This window comes from Chelonoidis abingdonii, chromosome 3, assembly GCF_003597395.2.
Source record: "Chelonoidis abingdonii isolate Lonesome George chromosome 3, CheloAbing_2.0, whole genome shotgun sequence".
In the NCBI taxonomy this organism is placed as follows: domain Eukaryota; kingdom Metazoa; phylum Chordata; order Testudines; family Testudinidae; genus Chelonoidis; species Chelonoidis abingdonii.
Window position 1 is genome coordinate 49669528 of NC_133771.1, and position 21804 is coordinate 49691331.

General features: G+C 44.3%; 2 protein-coding genes across 6 annotated transcripts in view; one reads left to right on the forward strand and one right to left on the reverse strand.

Annotated features, from left to right (window-relative positions):
- The window catches only part of DST (dystonin), a 465365-nt gene that overhangs the window by 403240 nt on the left and 40321 nt on the right, over positions 1-21804 (reverse strand). The window lies entirely within an intron of this gene.
- Positions 67-13438, forward strand: LOC142046554 (E3 SUMO-protein ligase ZBED1-like). Of its 2 annotated transcripts, none has more exons than XR_012655493.1 (2): positions 67-200; positions 460-3507. XR_012655493.1 is itself a non-coding variant. In XM_075063730.1 (2 exons), the coding sequence occupies exon 2, from the start codon at positions 9457-9459 to the stop codon at positions 11212-11214; it is 1758 nt and encodes a 585-aa protein (XP_074919831.1). In that variant the 5' UTR covers positions 67-200; positions 9043-9456; the 3' UTR covers positions 11215-13438. The 2 variants fall into 2 exon arrangements, 1 of the variants encoding a protein (XP_074919831.1); XM_075063730.1 differs by lacking the exon at positions 460-3507 and adding an exon at positions 9043-13438.

The following is a 21804-nucleotide window of genomic DNA, read 5'->3' on the forward strand; positions in this document are numbered from 1 at the left end:
ACAATAAACCCAGCAGCAACAAAAACCTTCCCGGTTACAAACTGATAGCATTTGGCTCCCCCGCCAGGCCAATGAAAAGATTTACCATCACCACGCTCCTGATTAAATCATTAATGTAACTCTGTCTAAAAAAACCCCACCAACAAACGCAGGATGCTGAGCCTTTGTTACTGCAAGTAGGTTTCCGAAACCACACCCTGGTAAGTCTCCTGTACGCGCGTTCTTGCGGGACTCCCTTTTCTAGCCCTAGCTTTCTAACCAGAGTAGCCAATTCCCAGAGAAGTGCATTGACTAGCAGGGAAGGAGAGAGGAAGTGTGTTTCTTCGCACAGCCTCTTTTCAAGTCACTGGGTGCACAAATGGCGGTTTTCAGCCTCTCTCTGCCGAGACAGCTTCAGTAAACAAATGTTTGATCTCGGTTTATATCCTTTATGCTTGTTTATCTTTTTCTAATAAACAGAGCAGTCAGCAGCTGCCCAGAACCGGATCACTGCCGGGAATAAAAATGATGCAGTGCAGGGCCACGAACTGGCGGTGCCATTTCTGAATTCCCTAGCCTGTTAGAGGAAGTGGGAAAATGAGATGCTTAAATGGTGGCACTTTAGTCTATATTTGGCGAACAAATCTTCAGGATCGACCCTCGCACACAAGCGGTGGGGAGCTGATGCAGGACCGTGTGCCTTCCTATTTGTTTCTCTGCATTTCCTACTTAAGGATGTTTGGGACTTTGCCAGTGCACCTGATTGGAAAACAATGCCTATATTTTCTGATTCAAGATGGAGATTTACAATAGTCCTTGTGCTGTATAATCTGGCTCCAACCCAGGGTATGATTTTAGTGGCATTAATTTTTTCGTGGCATGTTATTCTCAATCTGGTTTGTTATATATTAGTATTCTTTGTTTTGTAGAGTCCATCTTCAGCCCTTCTAGACTCCACTGTTTCTTGGATCAGGAAACTGAAGATATAAATGCCTGCAAATATTTTCAGCTTGGCTTTTTGGCTGCCGGGCTCCTCTAGAAGGGCTGGAGATGTGCCCCTATTGAATTAAAACATAATTCATTGTGGCTCAATTATTATTGGTGATAATTTTTCTTTCACTTCTGAAATGTTTTTATGGTTTTCACTGTAATCATGCATTGGTTGACAAGATATATTATTATTTAGATTGGCATTTTAGGTTTTTTTAGATGAAAACTGCACAACCCAGAAGCATAATTGATTGAACAATGCAATGAAAATTTTAGGCTACAGCCTAAATTGCAATCATACACAGTTAAATAATCCTCTAAATAAAGGGTGAACAAACATTAGTGGATGATCATATTCAAGTGTACTCTAGTTCCCTTTTCTATCATTGTTCAGATCAATGTGTTAAAGTACAGAAAAAATAGTGAATCCAAAACAATAATTTTGAACAATTCTCTCACTAAATTCTTGCATTGTTCACCAAAACATGATGTAAAGATGGCGTAGGGGATTGAGCACAGTGCTGGGAGTCAGAAAGCTGCGGAGATCTAATCAGAGCTATGATTCTCTAACCAGTGTTGGTTCAGGGGAAATCCTGTAGTACTCATGAAAATGGAATTCTTCTCACAAAGCCACAGAATAGAGGTGCAGGTACCCTACCCCTACAGTTTAAGTGCACCCCTTGCAGGGGTGGGGAAGTTTAGTCAATAATTCCTGGTAGACAGAGGTTTGATCAATAATTTTGTGTAGACATAAGTTCTCCTGGCCTGACCTTAGCTTCGAAGACTTCTGCAACTAACATGAAAAGAAGTCCTCAAGGGCCTCAGCTCCACGGTTCCCAACTAGGCGTGTCCAGCCTTCATGGAGTCCACATATCCCATCTCCCCCTACACACATTAGCCCTGGACCAGTTTCAGCCTCCTGAGGATTGACCCCAGGCTGTATTGACTTAAATCACCAATTTTAATAAGGATTTAAATCAGAAAGCAGAAAATCTTGATTTTGTTTTTTGATTTTAATCATATTGTACATTTGTACTTTTTAGTTATATTGCAAAAGAAAAGTTGATTCTCATTGGTTGCTAACCACTAAAACATGTCCATTTGCAACTAAATATAACATATACACTAAATTTGGTACTTTTTTGATAACCAGGAGGATAAACATGTATTTAAGGATTCACAGCTTAATTTACATTTATTCAGATGCTTAATTTTTACATTTTGATGATGTTACAAAATGGTGAATGATTAATTTTTTGTGTCCCAGATGACAAAATATTATCTGTAATTTTTGTCAAGTTTTATTTGGCTAGAAATTCAAATTCAATTAAAGTGCACAAAAACAGAAATTTAAAATTTTAAATTAAATAAACTAACATATGTGATGGATATATAAACTTTTTTCCTCTAAGTATGATTTGCATTTAAAACTGAGTTATTAACCAAAGGGAATATTATCTGTAGTTAGTGAATTGAAAAGATTGTTTCTGGTAACCATTTGCTTCAAGATTTTAGAACTAGTGTATCTCATCCTCTCATAGATTGGAAGAGGAAAACAAGCTTTCCCGCTTTCTCAACTTCCAATTGGTTTCTTAATTATGAAAGAGGAACTACACAAAAATGGGGAAGCTAGTTAAACAGAAATTAAAAGAAACAGTACAAGAGTGAAAAGCCTGCAAACTGCAGGGAAACTATTGAAAATACCGTTAATAGAGGCATAAATGTATACCTCAAATAAAAAAAACAGTAAGAAGATTTTAAAAATGCCACCATAGCTAAATAAAAGAGTAGAAGAGGCAGTGAGAGGCAAAAAGGCATCCTTTAAAAATTGGAAGTCAAATCATACAGAGAAAAATAGAAAGGAGCATAAACTCTGGCAAGTCAAGTGTAAAAACATAATTATCCAGGCCAAAAAAGTATTTGAAAAACAATTAGCAAAAGACAAAAAAAACTAACAGCAACAGTTTATTTAAAATACACCAGGAGCAGGAAGCCTCTTAATCAATCCATGGACCCACTGCACCCTCAAGAATAATTCAAGGAAGACAAGGCCACTGCAGAGAAGCTAAATTAATTCTTTGCATCAGTCTTCACTGCAGAGGATGTGAGGGAGATTCCCATACCTGAGCCATTCTTTTTAGGTGACAAGAGGAACTGTCCCAGACTGAAGTGCCAATAGAGGAAGTTTTGGAACAAACTGATAAATTAAACAGTAATATATCACCAGGACCAGATGATATTCACCCAAGAGTTTTGAAGGAACTCAGATATGAAATTGCAAAACTACTAACTGTGATGTGTAACCTATCGCTTAAATCCAAGGTCTGGAGGATAGCTAATGTAACACAATTTTTTTTAAAAGGCTCCAGATGGAATCCTGGCAATTACAGGTTGGTAAATCTAATTTCAGCACCAGACAAATTGGTTGAAACTATAGTAAAGAACAGAATTATCAGACACAAAGATTAATATGATATGTTGGGGAAGAGTCAACATGGCTTTTGTCAAAGGAAATCATGCCTCACCAATCTATTACAATTCTTCAGAGGGTTAACAAGCATGTGGACAAGTGTCATCCAGTTGATACAGTGTACCTGGACTTTCAGAAAGTCTCACACCAAAGGCTCTTAAGGAAAGTAACGAGTCATGGGATAAGAGGGAAGGTCCTCTCAAGGATCAGTAACTGGTTAAAAGGTAGGAAACAAAGGTAGGAATAAATGGTTAATTTTCATAATGTAGAGAGGTAAATAGTGATGTCCCTCAAGGATCTGTATTGGGATCAGTGCTGTTCAGCATATTCACAAATTATCTGGAACAGGGGTGCAGATGATACAAAATTACTAGGGCTGTTAATTAATTGCAGTTAACTCAAGCAACTAACTCAAAACAAATTAACTCAATTTAAAAAATTAATCACAGTTTTAATTACACTGCTAAACAACAACAGAATATCATTTACTTACCATTTTGGATGTTTTTATGTGTTCAAATATATTGATTTCAGTTACAACACAGAATACAAAGTGTACAATGCTCACTTTATATTATTATTTTTATTACTAATATTTGCACTGTAAAAATGATAAACAAAAGAAAGAGTATTTTTCAATTCACCTCATATAAGTCCTGTAGTGCAATCTCTTTATCATGAAAGTGCAACACTTCAAAATCTGAAAGGGATGAGGTGTGAAATATGCTGTCAGAAGTCTTAAAAGAGCAATACTCTGATTCGGAAACTACAGAACCCGAACCGCAAAAAAAGAAAATCAAGCTTCTGTTGGTGGCATCTGACTAGATGATGAAAATGAACATGCGTCAGTCCACACTGCTTTGGATCATTATTGAGCATAACCCCTCATCAGGATGGAAGCATGTCCTCTGGAATGGTGGTCGAAGCATGAAGGGGCATACGTAAATGCCTTGCAACGCCGACTACAGCAGTGTCATGTGAATCACTGTTCTCACTTAACAACTGGCTGAACATGAAGTAAGACTGAGTGGACTTGTAGGCTCTAAAGTTTTACATTGTTTTATTTTTGAGTGCAGTTATGTAAAAAAAATTAATTTTACGTTTGTAAGTTGCACTTTCACAATAAAGAGATTCCACTACAGTATTTGTAAGAGATGAAATACCATTTCTTTTGTTTATCTTTTTAACAGTTATTTGTAATCAAAAATAATAATATAAAGTGAGCATTGTACACTGTAGACAGAGGACGACCCCAAGCCACAGGTACACCTTAAGGGGAATGTAGGAAGTAGCCCTGGGACAGTAGAGTGTTGTCTGGTTGTCGTTGCCTGAATCCAGGTCAGCATGTTTTGGCTAAATCCCTGCTGACTCAGTGGCAGAACACTGCCACTGTTAGGGCCTTGGGCTGGGTCCTGCTGGAGTAGGGTGGGCCCAGGTTCACCTACTCCTCTGCTGCCAATCCCACCCTTGGGGTGACAGCCTCCCCACTCTAGGCCAAGAGGCATACGTTTGTCTGCTGTCTGCAAGAGACAGAACGTCATGATAAAGAGATTGGACTATAGTACTTGTATTTTTCAATTCACTTCATACTCTTTTACCTTTTTTACAGTGCAAATAATTGTATTAAAAAATAATATAAAGTCAGCACTGTAAACTTAGAATTCTGTGTTGTAATTGAAATCAATATATTTTAAAATGTAGGAAACATCCAGAAATACTTAAATAAATGGTATTCTATTATTGTTTAACAGTGCAATTAAAATTGTGATTAATCATTTGTCAGCCCTAAAAATTACTCCAGATAGTTAACTACAAAACTGCCTGTGAAGAGTTACGAAGGGATCTCACAAAATAAGGTGATTGGGCAGCGAAACTGGTCCCAGAGAGTACTTATCAGTGGTTCACAGTCAAGCTGGAAGGGCATATGAAGTAGGGATTGGTCCTGAATCCAGTTCTATTCAATATCTTCATCAATGATTTAGATAATGGCATACAAAGCACACTTATAAAATTTGCAGACAATACCAAGCAGGGAGGGGTTTCAAGTGCTTTGCAGGATAGGATTAAAATTCAAAATGATCTGGACAAACTGGAAAAATGATCTGAAGTAAATAGCATGAAATTCAGTAAGGACATATGCAAAATACTCCACTTAGGAAGGAACAATCAATTGCACACAAAAGGAGAAATGACTGCTTAGGATGGAGCTCTGTGGAAAGGGATCAGGAGGGCACAATAGATCACAAGCTAAATATGAGTCAACAGTGTAATATTGTTGCAAAAACAATATCATTTTGGGATGTATTAGCAGGAGTGTTGCAAGCAAGAGACAAGAAGTAATTCTTCTGCTCCAGTCCATATGGACAAGGACTTAACTGGAGTATTTTGTCCAGTTCTGGGTGCCAAATTTCAGGAAAGATGTGGACAAATTGGAGAAAGTTCAGAGGAGAGCAACAAAAAATTATTAAAGGTCTAGAAAACATGACCTATGAGGAAAGATTGAAAAAAAGAATGGGTTTGTTTAGTCTGCAGAAGAGAAGACAGAGGGTTCATGGTAACTGTTTTCAAGTACATAAAAGGTTGTTAGAAAGAGGAAAGGGAAAAATTGTTGGGATTAACCTCTGAGGATAAGACAACAAGCAGTGGGGCTTAATTGTGGCAGCAGAGGGGCGGGGGGTGTTAGATTGGACATTAGGAAAAACTTCCTAACTGTCAGGTAGTTAAGCACTGGAATAAATTACCTAGGGAGGTTGTGGAATCTTTGTCATTGGAGGTTTTTAAGAGCAGATTAGACAAAAACCTGTCAGGCAGAAACAGATTAAGGTCTCCTGGGACCCTGGGCCAGAACAAGTGGGGGGGGGGGTTGGCACCAGAACCGTGGTCCCATCCCACCCGTGGGGCCTGTGGTCCTGCCCCTATTCTGCCCCTTCCACCTATGGTCCCACCCCCTTCTGCTCCTTCCTCCACCCACTCCTTTCCAGCCCCCACCGCTGCAACTCCAAGACTAGAGAAGCTCATCGCCCCTGCTGCGGCCCTGTGGCTGCAGGAGGGGGAGACTTTTCCAGGCACCCTAAATTGGCAGGGAACCCTGGGCATGGGCTCCCTTGGCCCATGCGATAATTCACCACTGTTGTCAGGGATAGTCTAGAATACTTAGTCCTGCCTTGAGTGCAGGGGACTGTACTGGAAGGCCTCTTGAGGTCCCTTCCAGTCCTACGTTTCTATGATTCTATGAAAATGGCAGATGAAATTTAATGTTGATAAATACAAAGTAATGCACACTGGAAAAAAGAACCTCAAATTAGCTGTTTGCATTTAAGAAGGAAATCTTGGGAGTCGTCGTCAATAATTCTCTGAAAACATTTGCTCAATGTGCAGCAGCAGTCAAAAAGCTAACAGAATGTTAGGAACTACTAGAAGAGGGATAGATAATAAGACCAAAAAATACCATAATGCCACTATATAAATCCATAGTATGCCCACACCTTTAACACTGCATTCAGTTCTGGTCACCTCAGCTCAAAAAAGATTTATTAAAATTGGATAAGGCACAGAGAAAGGCAACAAAAATGATTAGGGGGTATGGAACAGCTTCCATATGAGGAGAGATTAAAAAGACATGGACCATTCATCTCAGAAAAGAGAGAAGTAAGGGGGAATATGATAAGAGATCTATAAAGTTATGAATGGTGTGGAAAAAGTGAATAGGGAAGTGTTATTTATTCCTTTGCATAACACGAGAACCAAGGGTCACCCAATGAAATTAGTAGGCAGCAGGTTTAAAACTAACTAGGGCTGTCAATTAATCACACTTAACTCATGCGATTAATTCAAAACAAATTAATGCATTATTTTTTTTAACAAGCATTACTGGCATATCTCTGGTGATGGGACTTGGCGACGGCCCGGTGGGGAGGGAGGCACCGATTGTGGCAACCAGCAGGAGGCAGTCGGGCATAAGTAACTCCATAATATACAGACCAGATGCACTCCCCCCACTCCCGATGATCCATTGTCATGAGGGAAGGGGAAAGGGCAAAGCCAGCTGCCACAATGTCGCGAAGCAGGGAAAGGGCACTTTAGAACTACTGCCACAGGACCCCATCCCTGGGCATTTCCAGCACTTTCCCCCTCTTCCTACTGCACTAATCGATCATGACCCTATCCTTTAGTCAGTGGGTGATTTGAGAGAGTCAGTTAAATACCTTTCAGGGGGAAGGGAGGAGACAGTCCCTCTGCCACCTGCACCATGACCTCCCTGCTGGACAGGGCTGGGCTTAGTGTGGTTGGCCACATGCTGCTGCCTCTAGGGCAGAGGTGCCCCTTCTCCCACCGCCCAGCTCCATTGCTGCTCCTGCCTCCTCCACACTCCCCATGGAGCCACCCCTGGCCAAGTTGCTGCAGACCAAGAGCCTGCCTCCTGTCTGCTGCGTAGAGTGGGGGCAGGAAGTAGAGGGGGCTGATGTCGGGGTATCTCCCTCCCCCCCCCCCACGTACCCAGTTGCCGCTAAGCTGGGGTCTGGGAACAGGGTGCGCCTGTCTGCTGCTGGCTCAGGAGTGAGTGTTGCTGACACCAACTGCTGCTGGCTGAAAAAACATTCAGACTCTTGAGTGCTCTGCTTAAAGAGACAGGGTTCTCCTAACACCCTCCCCCTCCCCCCACAACACACACACACATTTCTCCCCCAAAACACACACACATTCTCTCAGCCGAACCTGAAATTGAAATGGTGCCCCTCGTGAGACAGGAGTGATCAGAGGGTTGCGAGATTGCCATGGGCTCCGGCAAGATGCAGTGGGTGACAATACAGAGCCCACCTTGAGCTGCGTTCTGAGTGCCAAGCACCACGAACCACAGCAGAAGTGCAGAAGTAATGGTGGCAATACACCATATACCATGCCATCCTTACTCTTGGGCTACTGCTAGCAGCAGCATTGTCTTCAGAGCTGGGTGCCCGGTCAGCACCAGCTGCCCAGCCAGTGCTCAATTTGTGCTGGGACTGAGCCCTGACACCTCTTTCAATACAAATTAAGCACTGGAGGGAGGCAGCAGGGCCTGGAGATGAAGGGGGGTTGGGTAGCCCCTGCAGGCCAGGGGCGATGGAGGGGTGGGGAGCCCATGGGGGCCAGGATAATGCGAGGATGCCCATGGGGATCAGGGGCACAAAATACAAGTACACCCAGGGTGCCATTTTCCCTAAGGCCAGCCCTGCTGCTGGAGGCAGCTGCTCAAGACTCCTAAGACGGGGAAGTGAGGGGTACCACATAGACAACAGGGGCCTGGCAAGCTCAGCCTCCCTGCACCGGCCTCTCCTCCCCTGGTGCATGCCAAGTCCTTGAGGTAAAATCCACCCTCCCTTCCAGACAAGGTCTCACTCAGCTGAAGGGAGTCTACCCAGTTCTGTAAAAGCAGGCAAGTCTGATGATCCCAGTACCAGAAACCACCCTTCCAGAAGGAGCAGCAAAACACCTCCCTCCTCCTCCTCCTGCACAAGTGATTATTTGCTTCCTCCCCATCCTCTTTCCCTCCCCCAGTCCACTCTCCCTGTCCCCCCGAACAATGAATGCAAATATCTAAGATGAAACTCTTCCTCTTTGGACAGGAGGCGAGCCTGACGAGCTCAGAAGAAACCCAGCCCAACAGGAGCAGCATCAAGAATCCACCCTTCTCCTGCACAACTCACACCCCTCTCAGCTCCAGAACACTGACTTTCTCAGATAAAAATCTTACCCCTTCAAGAAGCCAGGACTCCTCTAAAAGAGACACATACAAAATAGTATATATACATAATAAAGGCTAATCCAGCAGCAGCAGGAAAAAAAATCCTCCTGCACAATCACTTCCCTACTGAATGTTAAAATCCTGTGGTAAAATCTTTCCATATTGACTGCAAAGGCTCCTTTGAACAGTACACAAATATATATTGATTATATAGAATTTACTGAATTATTCCAGACATTGGCACAGTTCTACTGTGTTCTCGTGCTCTGGAGTGATTAAATATCAGAACAAGTTAATGGAGCAAAGCAGCAAAAGATCAGGTCTTTTGAATGGGAGGTTTATTTTTAAAAAATTTTCAGATGGTTCTCTGGATAAAAGGACGGTTATCTGTATCTATTGCCAGGCTGAGTTCCAGTACCATCGAAGTACTTCAAGTCTGCAGTACCATTTACGTGCTAAACATGCTTTTGCCTCCAGTTCTTGTGCTACAGATAAACCACCAACAGCAAATGAATCCATCCAACCGCAACAGAGTACGCTTGCAGAGTTTCAGGATTGTTACAAGCCCATGGATCAAACAAAGTACACCACCTTAACCAATGCTATTGCAAAGTGGATAGCTATGGACTGCAGACCACTCAACATTGTAAACGACAGAGGGCTAAGAGATGTTATTCAAATTGCATCTTCCAATCAGTTATGCACCTTGCCCTCCGAAGGAACCATTGCATCACAAATACATGATCTATATAACAACGAGAAGAATACAAAGTTGGAGCTTTTGAAAAATGCACTAGCTGTTGCTTTGAGTGGTGATCACTGGACATCCTTGAGCAATCACAGCTATCTTGGAGTCACAGCACACCTGATTGATGCTTCATGGACCCTGCAGTCATTTGCTTTAACTGTAATGCATACTGAAGAGAGAGATGCTGAATCATGGGCAGAGTGTTTCTTGGATATTGCAAAAGAATGGAATATTCAAGAAAAAGTAACAACAGTTAGTACTGACAGTGCATATAATATGATAGCAGCAGACAGTCATGTGCCTTTTGAACACGTGACATGCATCGCTCACAGTCTGCAGCGATCCATTACAGTAGCGCTTAGTGATGGTGGTTTTGAAAACATACTGGAAAAATGTAGAAAACTTGTGGGCCATTTCAAACACAGTCCAATTAACAATACAGAGCTAGGAATACAACCAGCTGCAAAGGGACAGAAACAAGAACCTCTTGTTCAAGATATTTCAACAAGATGGAACTCCACATTGGGTATGGTTCAGCACCTGCTTTGCAATAAAGCCGCTATCACAGCCACATTAGCGCTTCAAAAACAGAAACTATCAGTGCCAACAGGTAAGGATTTTGAAAAACTGCAAAAGCTAGAAACACTACTTGAGCCCTGCAGGTTTGTGACTGAACTCCTTGGTGGAGAATTGTATGTCTCCTGCTCTGTGGTTTTACCCGCATTCTGCCATATATTTAGTGTTATGGAAGTCTCAGATGACGACCCAGAATATGTTATTCAGTTTAAGAACACTTTCACTGCAGATCTGACAAAACACAAAGAAGGTACCAATATGAGATTTCTAAAGATAGCTACAGCACTCGACCCAAGGTTTAAGCATCTGAAGTGCCTTCCAAAATCTGAAAGGGATGAGGTGTGGAACATGATGTCAGAAGTCTTAAAAGAGCAACACTCCAATGCGGAAACTACAGAACCTGAACCACCAAAAAAGAAAATGAACCTTCCACTGGTGGCAGATGATGAAAATGAGTGTGCGCCAGTCTGCACTGCTTTGGATCGTTATCGAGCAGAACCTGTCATCAGCATGGAAACATGTCCTCTGGAATGGTGGTCGAAGCATGAAGGGGCATACAAATGTTTAGCATATGTGGCACGTAAATACCTTGCAACGCCGGCTACAGCAGTGCCATGTGAACGCCTGTTCTCACTTTCAGGTGACATTGTAAATAAGAAGTGGGCAGCATTATCTCCCGTAAATGTAAACAAACTTGTTTGTCTTAGTGATTGGCTGAACAAGAAGTAGGACTGAGTGGACCTGTAGGCTCTAAAGTTTTACATTGTTTTATTTTTGAATATAGTTATGTAAAAAAAAAATTACACATTTTCACAATGAAGATTGCACTACAGTACTTGTATGAGGTGAATTGAAAAATACTACTTTTATCTTATTTACAGTGCAAATATGTGTAATCAAAAATAGTAGTATAAAGTGAGCACTGTACACTTTGTATTCTGTGTTGAAATTGAAATCAGTGTATTTAAAAACGTAGAATACATCCACTTAATCGCACTGTTTAACAGTGTGATTAAAACTGCAATTAATCGCAACTTTTTTATCTCGTGATTAATCACAATTAATTTTTTAATAATTTCACAGCCCTAAAACTAACATAAGAAAGTACTTCTTCACACAATGCACAGTCAGCCTGTGGAAATCATTGCCAGAGGATGTTTTGAGGGGGCATGGCCACCCTCTGAGACTGACGGGGAGGAACCCCTGCCCACCCCACCGGAAGCAGAGGGGTAGGGACAGGAAATATAGAAGGTAGGGCCTGAAGCTCAGTTGGGCTGGATCTGCTGGAGGGTATGGACAGCTCTCATCCACTGCTGTGTCTCAAGCCAGACAGAGACTGCTACAGCACTGAGGTCCTGGAAAAGCTGCCAGAGCTGTCTGCCGCCAGGGACACCAAGGAGCTGCTAGGACTGCCATTAGCAGTATACCTCAGGGAGATGGAGGACGACCCCGAGCCACAGACACCACCTTAAGGGGAATGTCGGAAGTAGCCCTGGGACACTAGACTATCATCTGGTTGTGTCATTGCCTGAATCCAGTCTGCATGTTTTGGCTGAATTCCCACTGACCCAGAGACTGAACCCTCCGCCACTGTTAGGGGCCTGGGCTGGGTTCCAATGGCGTAGGATGGGCCCAGGTTCCCCTGCTCCTCTGCTGCCAATCCCATCCCTGGGGTGGCAGCCTCCTCACTCTAGGCCAAGAGGCCTGTGTTTGTCTGCTGTCCACAAGAGCCAGAACGTCAGGACATGTGTTTTGTACTCTGCCCTGCCTGAGGGCCTAAGCCCCCAGACTGTGTCGTGTTCCCCCCTTCCTGAGGGCCAGATCCCCTACACTGTTTTTCACTCCACCCTGCCTGAGGGCCTGAGCCCCCTTGATTGTTGGGTGCCCCACCCTGCCTGAGGGCCTGAGCTCATCAGACTTTCTGCCCTGCCCCACCTGAGACCATGGCCCTGGGCTGCTTGTCACCTGACCCTGCCTACACAACTGGGGCCTTAGAGACTGTTAATTACCCCAATAACCCTTGCCTTGGTAGAGATCCGAGATCGAGGGGGCATGGCCTCTCTCCAAGACTGACAGTACGGGATGGCCACACATTCCTACAGAGCCAAAAGAATAACTTGGTTAAAAAAAATTAGATAAGTTCATAGAGGATAAGTCCATCAATGGCTACTAGTCAAGATGGTCAGAGATGCAACCACATGCTCTGGGTGTCCCTAAACTTCTGACTGCCAGAAGCTGGAATTGGATGATGGGATGGATTGAACACTCGATAACTGCCCCGTTCTATGCATTCCTTCTGAAGCATCTGGCACTAGCCATTGTCAGAAGACAGGATACTGGGCTAGACAGACCATTGGCTTGACCTTAGTATGACCATTCTTATGTTTTTAATGAACATGTAATTGAATTGAACCAGATGGATAGACGGAAATGGTTAAAATATTTTCTCTACACCTGCTGTCAAAAACTGGTTCAGTACTTCAAAAAACTGTGGTTCCAAGTTCTTAGCCAGTGATTTCCACCAGTTCAGTGGGCTGTATTTCTTCAAAACCTGACAGCAAACGTACTGCTTAATATTATTTTTGCATTTAATTGCAGTCCTGGCTTGACATAAGTAACTTGCTTCATTTCTTAGTGGGCATCACTGGAAAGGTTAAGTTGCCATAACAAGCATTATGCTGGAGTCAGGATAGCTAGCGAAGATCAGCAGGAACATTCTGGTATTAATAAACAAGCCTAAATGTAAGATAAGGTAGAGGTCAGATCATGCATGAACGCATGGACAGAGCATGCTGTACAGGGATTGGTTTCTACAGAGTAACCAAGCCAATCCTAAAACATGTGATGCAAAGTATAGTAAATGCAGTGTGATGTGTACATGTATATAAAGGAAGAGGTTTTCTGTGTAACTTTGGATGTGTGGTATGCCCTATACCCACCTCCTACACTTGAGACTGAGCAACACAGCATAGCTTTGCTTTATGCCAAATAAAAATATCTGTGTGACAAAATGTGGAGTTGAACTTCGTTTCTGGGAAGCCAAGTGGACAGAGGTTTCAGAGTGAATCCCAACATGAATATAATGGATTTTAATAGATTTTAAAAAGCTTAGACCTTAACATAGGTTGCAACTTAACATTTAATTTTAAATATTTAATTTTTTAAAAATCCAATTTAAATTACAAAATCCCCAATTTAAATTAAAAAAAATCCAATTTTTTTAAATCATCAGTTTTTTATCATCCTGATTTCACTCTTAATTTCTCTGCCTCATAGTCCTTATTTCTCATTTATAATATCAGGTGTGTTGTAAGGATCATAGTATTTTTGATAATGTTTGTACAGTGCTTGGAATATATTGCTAAGTATATTTCATTAGATTGAAAACTTATTTGTGGTGTCTACTGTTGAACAGCAGTGAAATACTGAATTAGCATAGCTCTCATTATACATCTAACACCTTCCAATTCTGTAGTCCATGAACAGGCAAATCTAATGGGAGCTTTGCCAGCATTAGAAGCGTATGGTTGATCTCAGTGGATCCATACACCTGCACTACCACAGGTGGATGCAGACTGCACACACAAATTCTGGGCAGCTGCTTCCCATGTGGGATTGTCCCAGGGCTAATAAGCATTTAAGGTTTCAATTCTCAGGTCTGAGCTGTGCCTGAGTTTTTCTCTGAAAGCATGTGACTAAGAACAACTGACTGAGAGCCAGGTCTGCTGGGACATATAAAAGGAAGCCTGTTTTCAGTAAGGGAGAGGGCTGTAAGGAATTTTCCTGTTACCAGGGGTTGGAGAAAGGTTCCCCGGGGGGAGGAAGAAGGAGACAGAGCCTGGGGAAGGCCTCGCAGAGGACTGCTTGGGAAAGTTCAGATAAAAGGCCTAACCATAGAGGGGCACTGTTGAAAATGGCTCTAGGAAACTACACAGCAAGGTAATCTTGCATTTAGGACAGATCCCAAGATTTACGGTCCAGGGCTGCGGCTTGTAGATTGGATGCCTCATAATGCCCATAGGCAGGTGGTGGAGAAACCTCTGCCCTGAGGTCCAAAAAACTATTTGCTAAAGGAGGACAAGCCAATGGAGCTAGCCCCTGAAGGCAGCAGAACTTGTTTCATTCGGATTTTCCTTCATCTGGGCTCTTTTTTCCCTCTAGAAGGGAGGTCCAAAGCATCAAAATCACCAAAATCCATTTAGCCAGCCACAGAGAAACTGAGGCATGGCAGCCCCAGATGTCAGAGAGAGAAACTGCACCTCACAATGATTAGCCTTCCAGAAAACAAGTGGGTTATGTACTGCTGTTCCAATGGGGATTCTGTTAGGGAAGGAGCAGCCATTGGGCTTGTGTGTTCAGTGTGGTTTGTTGCTGAACAGAAAAAATCTGAGTTGATGGGCATGCAGTGCTCTCATGACTTGAGACAGGATAGACACCTGCTCCATACAAGGGAGCTGGATGGGTTCGTTCTTCTCCTAGAGCGCATGCAGGTGACCAAGGATACCATGCCACAGATGGTTTCACAGACAGCCTGGAAAATGCAGCAGTGAGGGCAACTGACCCAGAGCAGGAGAGGCTGGAGTAGGGAAGACTGCAACTAGAATAGAAAAGACTATTCACAGATGAGAGATGGATGGAGCTGGAGGCCAGGTATAACAGTACTCAGGAAGAGCTGAGTGACAGAAGCTGGCTAACCAGGACAAACGCCGCTAGTTGAAACAGAAGAAGGTTCAGCTATGCCCAGGGCCGCCTCCAACGTTTTTGCTGCCCCAAGCGGCCAAAAAAAAAAAAAAAAAGCCATGATCGGCACTCTACCGATGCTGCTTCTTCAACAGCATATCCTACCCTCCGGGAGGGACTGAGGGACCCACCGCCAAAGAGCCGGACATGCCACCCCTTTCCGTTGACCACCCCAGGCACCTGCTTGCTGCGCTGGTGCCTGGAGCCGGCCCTGGCTATGCCCATAGGACCCAGGAGGAAGGATATAAGGGGTACCCAGTCAGGTACTGGCAGGCAAACAGATGCAAGTAAGAGTCCTTAGGATGAACTCCATTGATCTGCCTGTAGCCAAAGTCAATATGGGCACCAAAGAATTTTCTGGAATCCTCACTGTGGGAATATGGAAGGATATTTCTTTTGAAGTGTTATCGGGAAAGGATGAACCAGGATTAATCCCACTACCAAGGTCAGACTCAGTGGCCCATGGGGCGAGCTCTCTGCTTATCCTTGCTGAGGAATTGAAGTCACTGCTGACTGTGTGGTCAAAAATCCTGCTGGATGTGGAGAAAAAGAGGCACATTTGTGAGGTGGCATGTATCAGAATTCCACTAAGAGAAGGAAAACTGAGGGCAGTAAAGAATACTGCCAAACTCATGGTACCCACCAGAGGTTGGGGAAAAAAAAACAGAGGATTAGAGAAGTGCAACTGATTAGAGAAGTGCAGATGGAAAAGAAGGGGACAGGTTCCTCTTAATCTGAAGTTTCAAGGTGGTCTGTCAAAAGGTAACTAAACCTGAGGGGGACAGGGGAAGAAGCACATCCCACCTTTCCCCAGAATGAATGAAGGGGACTGGACTCTCATGGCCTCCCCTACCAATCAAAAATATTGGAGAGGCAAAAACATATGAGGGTTCTATGGACTCTGCCTCTATTTACTCCTTCCCTGGGATAACGAGGGTTGATGTAGGTGGGAAATGGTCTATAATAGAGTCAAAAAACTGTATTTGGGGTGTGATCACTGAAATTGTTTACTAATTGAACAAACGTATGAAGTTTGAATTACTAAGTAATAACCACAGATCCTCTGTCTAGAAGCTGGGTGCTAGAACATCCCAGAGGTACTTGTTGAGTACCCCTATTCTGTTCTTTTTTGATGGAGAAATGTGACAATTCAGGGAATCTGCCTTCAATTTATGAATTCTCTATGAGATTATGAATTCTCTGCATGCAACTTTACCAAGCTGCAAACTTCATTTTGAATGTGGGGGCCAACTGCCACCTCTGTTGCCTCTTTACCTCCATGTTGGACAGAAATTACAATGGCTAGTGGTGTAAGGGAGACAATGGAGAAATGTCAACCTTAAAGATGGTACTCAGACAACATTATAGCTGTGCTAAGGAGGGTGCCTGTGTTGCAAAACCAATTCAGCCAAACTGGACTGCAGGTTTGGAGCAGTGGAAACTTACCAAGCAGGACAAAGACAGAGATGACTGAACAGGAGGTTGTTATGAGAGGAAGAAGGCGGCTCAGCAAATGTGAGAAAAGAAGAGCTTGGGCACAAGGCTCCATGTTTCAATGCACAAGCAATGTACTGCAACAGAAGAATGCTGGATGGCCCAAACAATACAGACCCCATCCCAAAGAATGCTCTGGAGTGGAGAGGAAACTGACATAGGAAATGCATGTAGGGTTTATTATTTTAGAGCTGTGTATTTCTCCTGTAATTAAGGAAAGTGCAACAGCATTGTAGAATCCAGTGCGAAGTCTGTATGGCTATGTGCAACATCTTATTGCATGGTCCTTGAGAAAGTTAAACTATAATCCAGAAGGTTCACATCTTCAGTGGGATTCTGGCAGGGTGGATTTGATTTAAATCAAATTGATTTAAATCACTAGTCAGGAAGACTTGATTTAATCATGGCTTTGGGACAGCAAGTGGTATCATCTCCACTACAAATATGTATTGGTTTTCCAAGAAGCTCTTTTTTAAAAGTCCAACCATGTCTATCCCTATTCTTTCAATGAGGTTTCCATAATGGCACTAGGACTAAGAAGGCTTTTGAGACATTCTTAGCTGCTGAATACTGACACTCAGAGCAGGAAGAGCAATACTACCTTACCTCATGGTGCACCCCCCGGCCAGAGAAAGCAGGCCAGTAACCAGTCCAAGGTTGTCTTCTGCCCTCAATGCCCCATGCAGGGAATATCGTGTGCCAACTGGATTGCAGCCCAGCAGTAGTTATGGTGCACCCGCAGCTGAATTCTTATTACCTCCAACAGCAGGTTCTGCTCCACATGATATAGCCGCAGCTTCTTTAGCACAAAGTGGGGGTATTGTCCCAGTTACTGAGAGTCAGCTGCCAGCATGGACACCACCTGTTTGCAGGCACAGCTAAGCATCCCCTCATCATGCTGCTTTTAGATGAAGCTTCCCAACTGCAGTAGGGCCTTGAGGTCCAGGATAGGTGCCAGCTATTCATGCATCTCTGGCCCTGTCCTGAGGATGTCCCCTTCTGGAGGTCGTCAGATTGCTCAGGCCTGCTAGGTTCACGGTGTTCGCAGGCCAGGGCCTCTCACAGGGCTCCACTGTGGCACTGGTCAGTTCATTAATGATTTTCCAAAAGGAGGGCCAATCTTGCCCTATTATCACTAGGTATGCTAATTTATTGGGTAGTGCTACTGTAATTTGAATTAGTATAGGTCCGCACTATCTGCTCCACTTGTCTACTGGGATAAGGCTTTACATCTTCATGTATCCAATGCAAGCCAATTTTCCTCTCTGGGTTGATCATCTAGGCCACTAAGCCAACCTGCATCACTGTTTCACTCTACCCTGAATCTACAAGCCCCAGTACCTCCCTTCCACTGGATCCTTACTAGGACTGTCAAGATGGGGAGAGTCCTTCTGCGGGCCCTCTGTCCTGCCATCCAAGCCTGTGCATATTTGCAAATAAATTGGCAATCTTTCCTCATATGCTCCTTTCTCCCAAAGGAGTAGCAGGTCACCAAGTTTATCCCCACAGCTCCTTCCTCGTGGGGAGTGGGTTTAAATTATGAGTGGGACCTGTGTCTTGGTTCAAAGGCTCCAGCCCTGTTGTTTGCATTACCAAGCAGCTATCCAGGTGATACCTCCTCTGAGCTCAGCCTTGTGTCTTGCCATAGTCTTCCTCTCTCCATGCAGGTAGCTTGGGTCTCTAGATTGCATGTTTTCTGTCAGACCCAGGGTTCATCATCTCCTGGCAGACATCTGGCATTGTCAGTGGCCCTAGTTGGTGAGCGGGAAGCTGCTGTGTGGGTCCTATTTTTAGCAACCCATCAGGCATAAGAAAATTCTCCATCAGCTGCACCATGTTTGATAATGACTTGGGGCAATACCAGAGCACCCATTCTCAGCCCCTTTGTGGAAATATGGATACAAACTGTTCTGTTTGGACCAACTCTGCAACTTAGACCCCAGAGTATTCCTCAGGGTAAAACCACCACCAGCAATGCTTTTTAATCATTGCATCACCCTCTGGAGGCATGCCCGTTTAGGGTACATCTCAGCTCTAAAGCACTGCTGATTTGTCTCTTCACTGGTATCCAAGTAATCTAAAATAGCCTTCACCTGACGGTAGTCTCTAACTTGCTCTGGATCAAAGTTGCAGTAGGCCAGTTGCACTTGGACCAGTGCTCTAGAAGCCATTGAGAGGCCGGTGCCTTTCTCTCAAAGGTGATGAGAAACACCTCCAGATCGTTCTTGGGGCCTCTCTTAGTTTACTTCACCAGCACAGGTGGCAGAGCTCCCCCTGGTGGATTGGGCCTTGCAGGGCATCCTTGTGCAGTGGCTGGGGATCTAAATTGCTGCAGAAAATCCTTCTGGAGTTAAGTATCAGAGGGATAGCTGTGTTAGTCTGGATCTGTAAAAGCAGCAGAGAATCCTGTGGCAGCTTATAGACTAACAGACGTTTTGGAGCATGAGCTTTCGTGGGTGAATACCCAACTTTCACGGATGATCGTAGTGGAAGTTTCCAGGGCAGGTATATAGCATGCTAGCAAGAGCTAAGATACGAGTTAGGTTCCAATCAGGGCAGGGGATGAGGCCCTGTTTAGCGGAGTTTCGTTGGAAAACAAGAGGGGGGAAACTGGTTCTGTAGTGGCAGCCTAATTCCAGTAGTTGTTCATCTGACTGTTGTCAATTTGAGGTGAACTGAGCTCAGCGTTCTCTTTGCAGCTGGTCGCTGAAGTTTTTTGCTGCAGAATGGCCACTTAGTCTGCTATATGGTAAGTGTGGCAGAGGGGTTGAATTGCTCTCGCCTACAGGTTTTTTGTTATTGCATTCCTAATGTCTGATTGGTGTCAATGTTATCCTTTCGTAGGAGCTGGTCCAGTTTGGGCCGATGTACGATAGCAGGGGTGATTGCTGAGTGTGTTGGCCGATATACCATTTGTAGACTGGGTGAAGTGAATTGTGGTGGTTGGTTGATGTTGTTAGGTTCCCTGCAATGTCGTATCGTCTAGATATGTCAGATGACGTTTGGCTCCGTGGTGGTTTATAATGGGGCCAGAGTTGGTCGAGTGAGAGACTGAAGTAACCCTGGGTACTGACAGTGGTGTGTCGCGTTGGATTGAGTTCCCTGATTTGGGGAGTGCCTGGGGGCTGTGTGCAGAACATTCTAGTGGGGTGGCGACGTTTCCTTAAGTGTAGTGCTATTCTGATGCAGCGTGCTGGTGAGAATTAGGTGATTTTCAGCTCTCTCTCCAGGGTCGTCGTGTAGTGGCCGAGGGCTGGCTCACACAATCCAGAATATTTCTCTCTCTGGATTGATTTGTTTTGCGCTTCATCGTACTAGGTGGTAGATGGGTGTGGTATATCCTCTGATTGAATTGCAGGTTGTGCGCTATGAGGGGTTTTAGGGGGGGCTGTTTGTGTATTGGCTTAGAGTTCGGTTATTGGTTCCTTTCTTTTTGGTGTGGCTTATGTTAGCCTGCAGTAGAGGTTCGAGGCTACAGTTTAGTTGGCTTGTTCGTTTATTTCTGTGGGGGGTATGTGTAGTTTGGAGACAATGCTAAGTTTTGGCTAGGGAGACAGGGGTTGTCACGACTTTTGCTGTCTCTCTCGTTTTGAGGTGGCGTCGTTAGAGCCAGATGTGAGGCATGACAGACATCCCGCGCAACACTTAGCTCGACAGGTCTATCTGAGTTTGCTTAGTTGCAGTAGCGAGAACCAAGGTGTTGATGTGACTGAGGAGGAGCTTTGCGCTGGGACGAATGACTGACCCATTCGCCCAGTTTCTGAGGCACGTTGAAATGTGGAAAAGCAGCATAGGAGTGGTACTGACTCAGTAACGGGCCATCGTGTCAGAGGTGGGACTGAAGAGGGTAAGAAGTTGTGGTATCGAGTGATGTGCCCTAATGGTAGTTTATTCTCTTTTATCCACAACTGACAGATTTAATCCAGGAAGCTGAAGAGACATCTGGTGATCCAAAACTATGCTCCAGAGCATGTTTCGTGCGTGAACGTTTCTCTTCCTCTCAACTGTAGTTTTGGAGCATTAGGCTGGGCAAAGATAAGGGTGATGTCCTCTCAGCAGTAGAAGACCTCCTGTCCATGGTGTGCTGATTTGTGTGAAGCCCAGTGATCACAGTATAGAACCGTGAGCGGTAAACTTTCAGTCTTAGGTGTATCTTACTATCATTATAAGGATATACGTGGAATACTACCCGATTAGAGGCAAGGTCTCTCCGCATGATGCCTACTTCCAAGCGCTTGCTCACTGAAGACTGTCAATGAGATCTTCAGTCAGTGAAAGGAATCAATCTCATGGAGCAAGCCCCAACCTTCTAGCCTCTAGGAGTCAGATAGACCGTTTCGGGCAATCATGCCCATGACTAATGCCCTGTGTTGTATGTTGCCCACTCCACAGGGCAATGGGACCTCCCTGCAGCAACCAGGGCTGTGGTTTCTATCTGATTCCCAGAACCAATGGGTAAGCTGTGCTGGAAAGCTCAGCGGCCAGCACATTCTTTATCTCTAGCGCCCCCCGCCAGTTTCTTTTGTGCCCCATAGACGGCCATTGCTCTCGAGGTTGCTGAATCTGCTCTCACAAGTGGGGGTTTATTTGTTATGACAAAACAGACCTTTGTCAGGGGTAGATTCCTCAAGATCATGAGTGCCTTGCGCCTCATGAGTGCTCGAGGGACGCGTCCATCTTCAGGATTGACTCTGCTCAAGGTCCCCTTTCCAGCTGGCTACGACTTCCACGTCGTTGTGCGTAACCAGGCAAGCTCCCTAAGCAAGGGTTGCATTCAGCTCATATGGGTGCGAGATCGATGCGACAAATGCTGAACGGATGATGGTGACGCTAACGTAGAGGGGTGGAGCTCTTGAGTGGTGGAGCGTCACATGTTTGGCAAGGGTTAAGATGAGGTGACCCTTTCTCCCCCAAGAGCAGATGGGAGCGATGTTCCACATGTGCTAAGCATTGCTCCGCTATGGAGAATACATGCTATAACGCCTGATGCATTCTCCTGGGCGACCTTGCGCGAGAGAGGTCCGAGAAGTTGACGACGAGAGAGATTAGGCGCTATGCGCCTCCATAATACATCCGGACAGACAC

What these genes read in the sequence shown, in the direction of transcription:
- LOC142046554 (XM_075063730.1), top strand. Translation starts at nt 9,457, where the DNA reads ATGGAGCAAAGCAGCAAAAGATCAGGTCTTTTGAATGGGAGGTTTATT.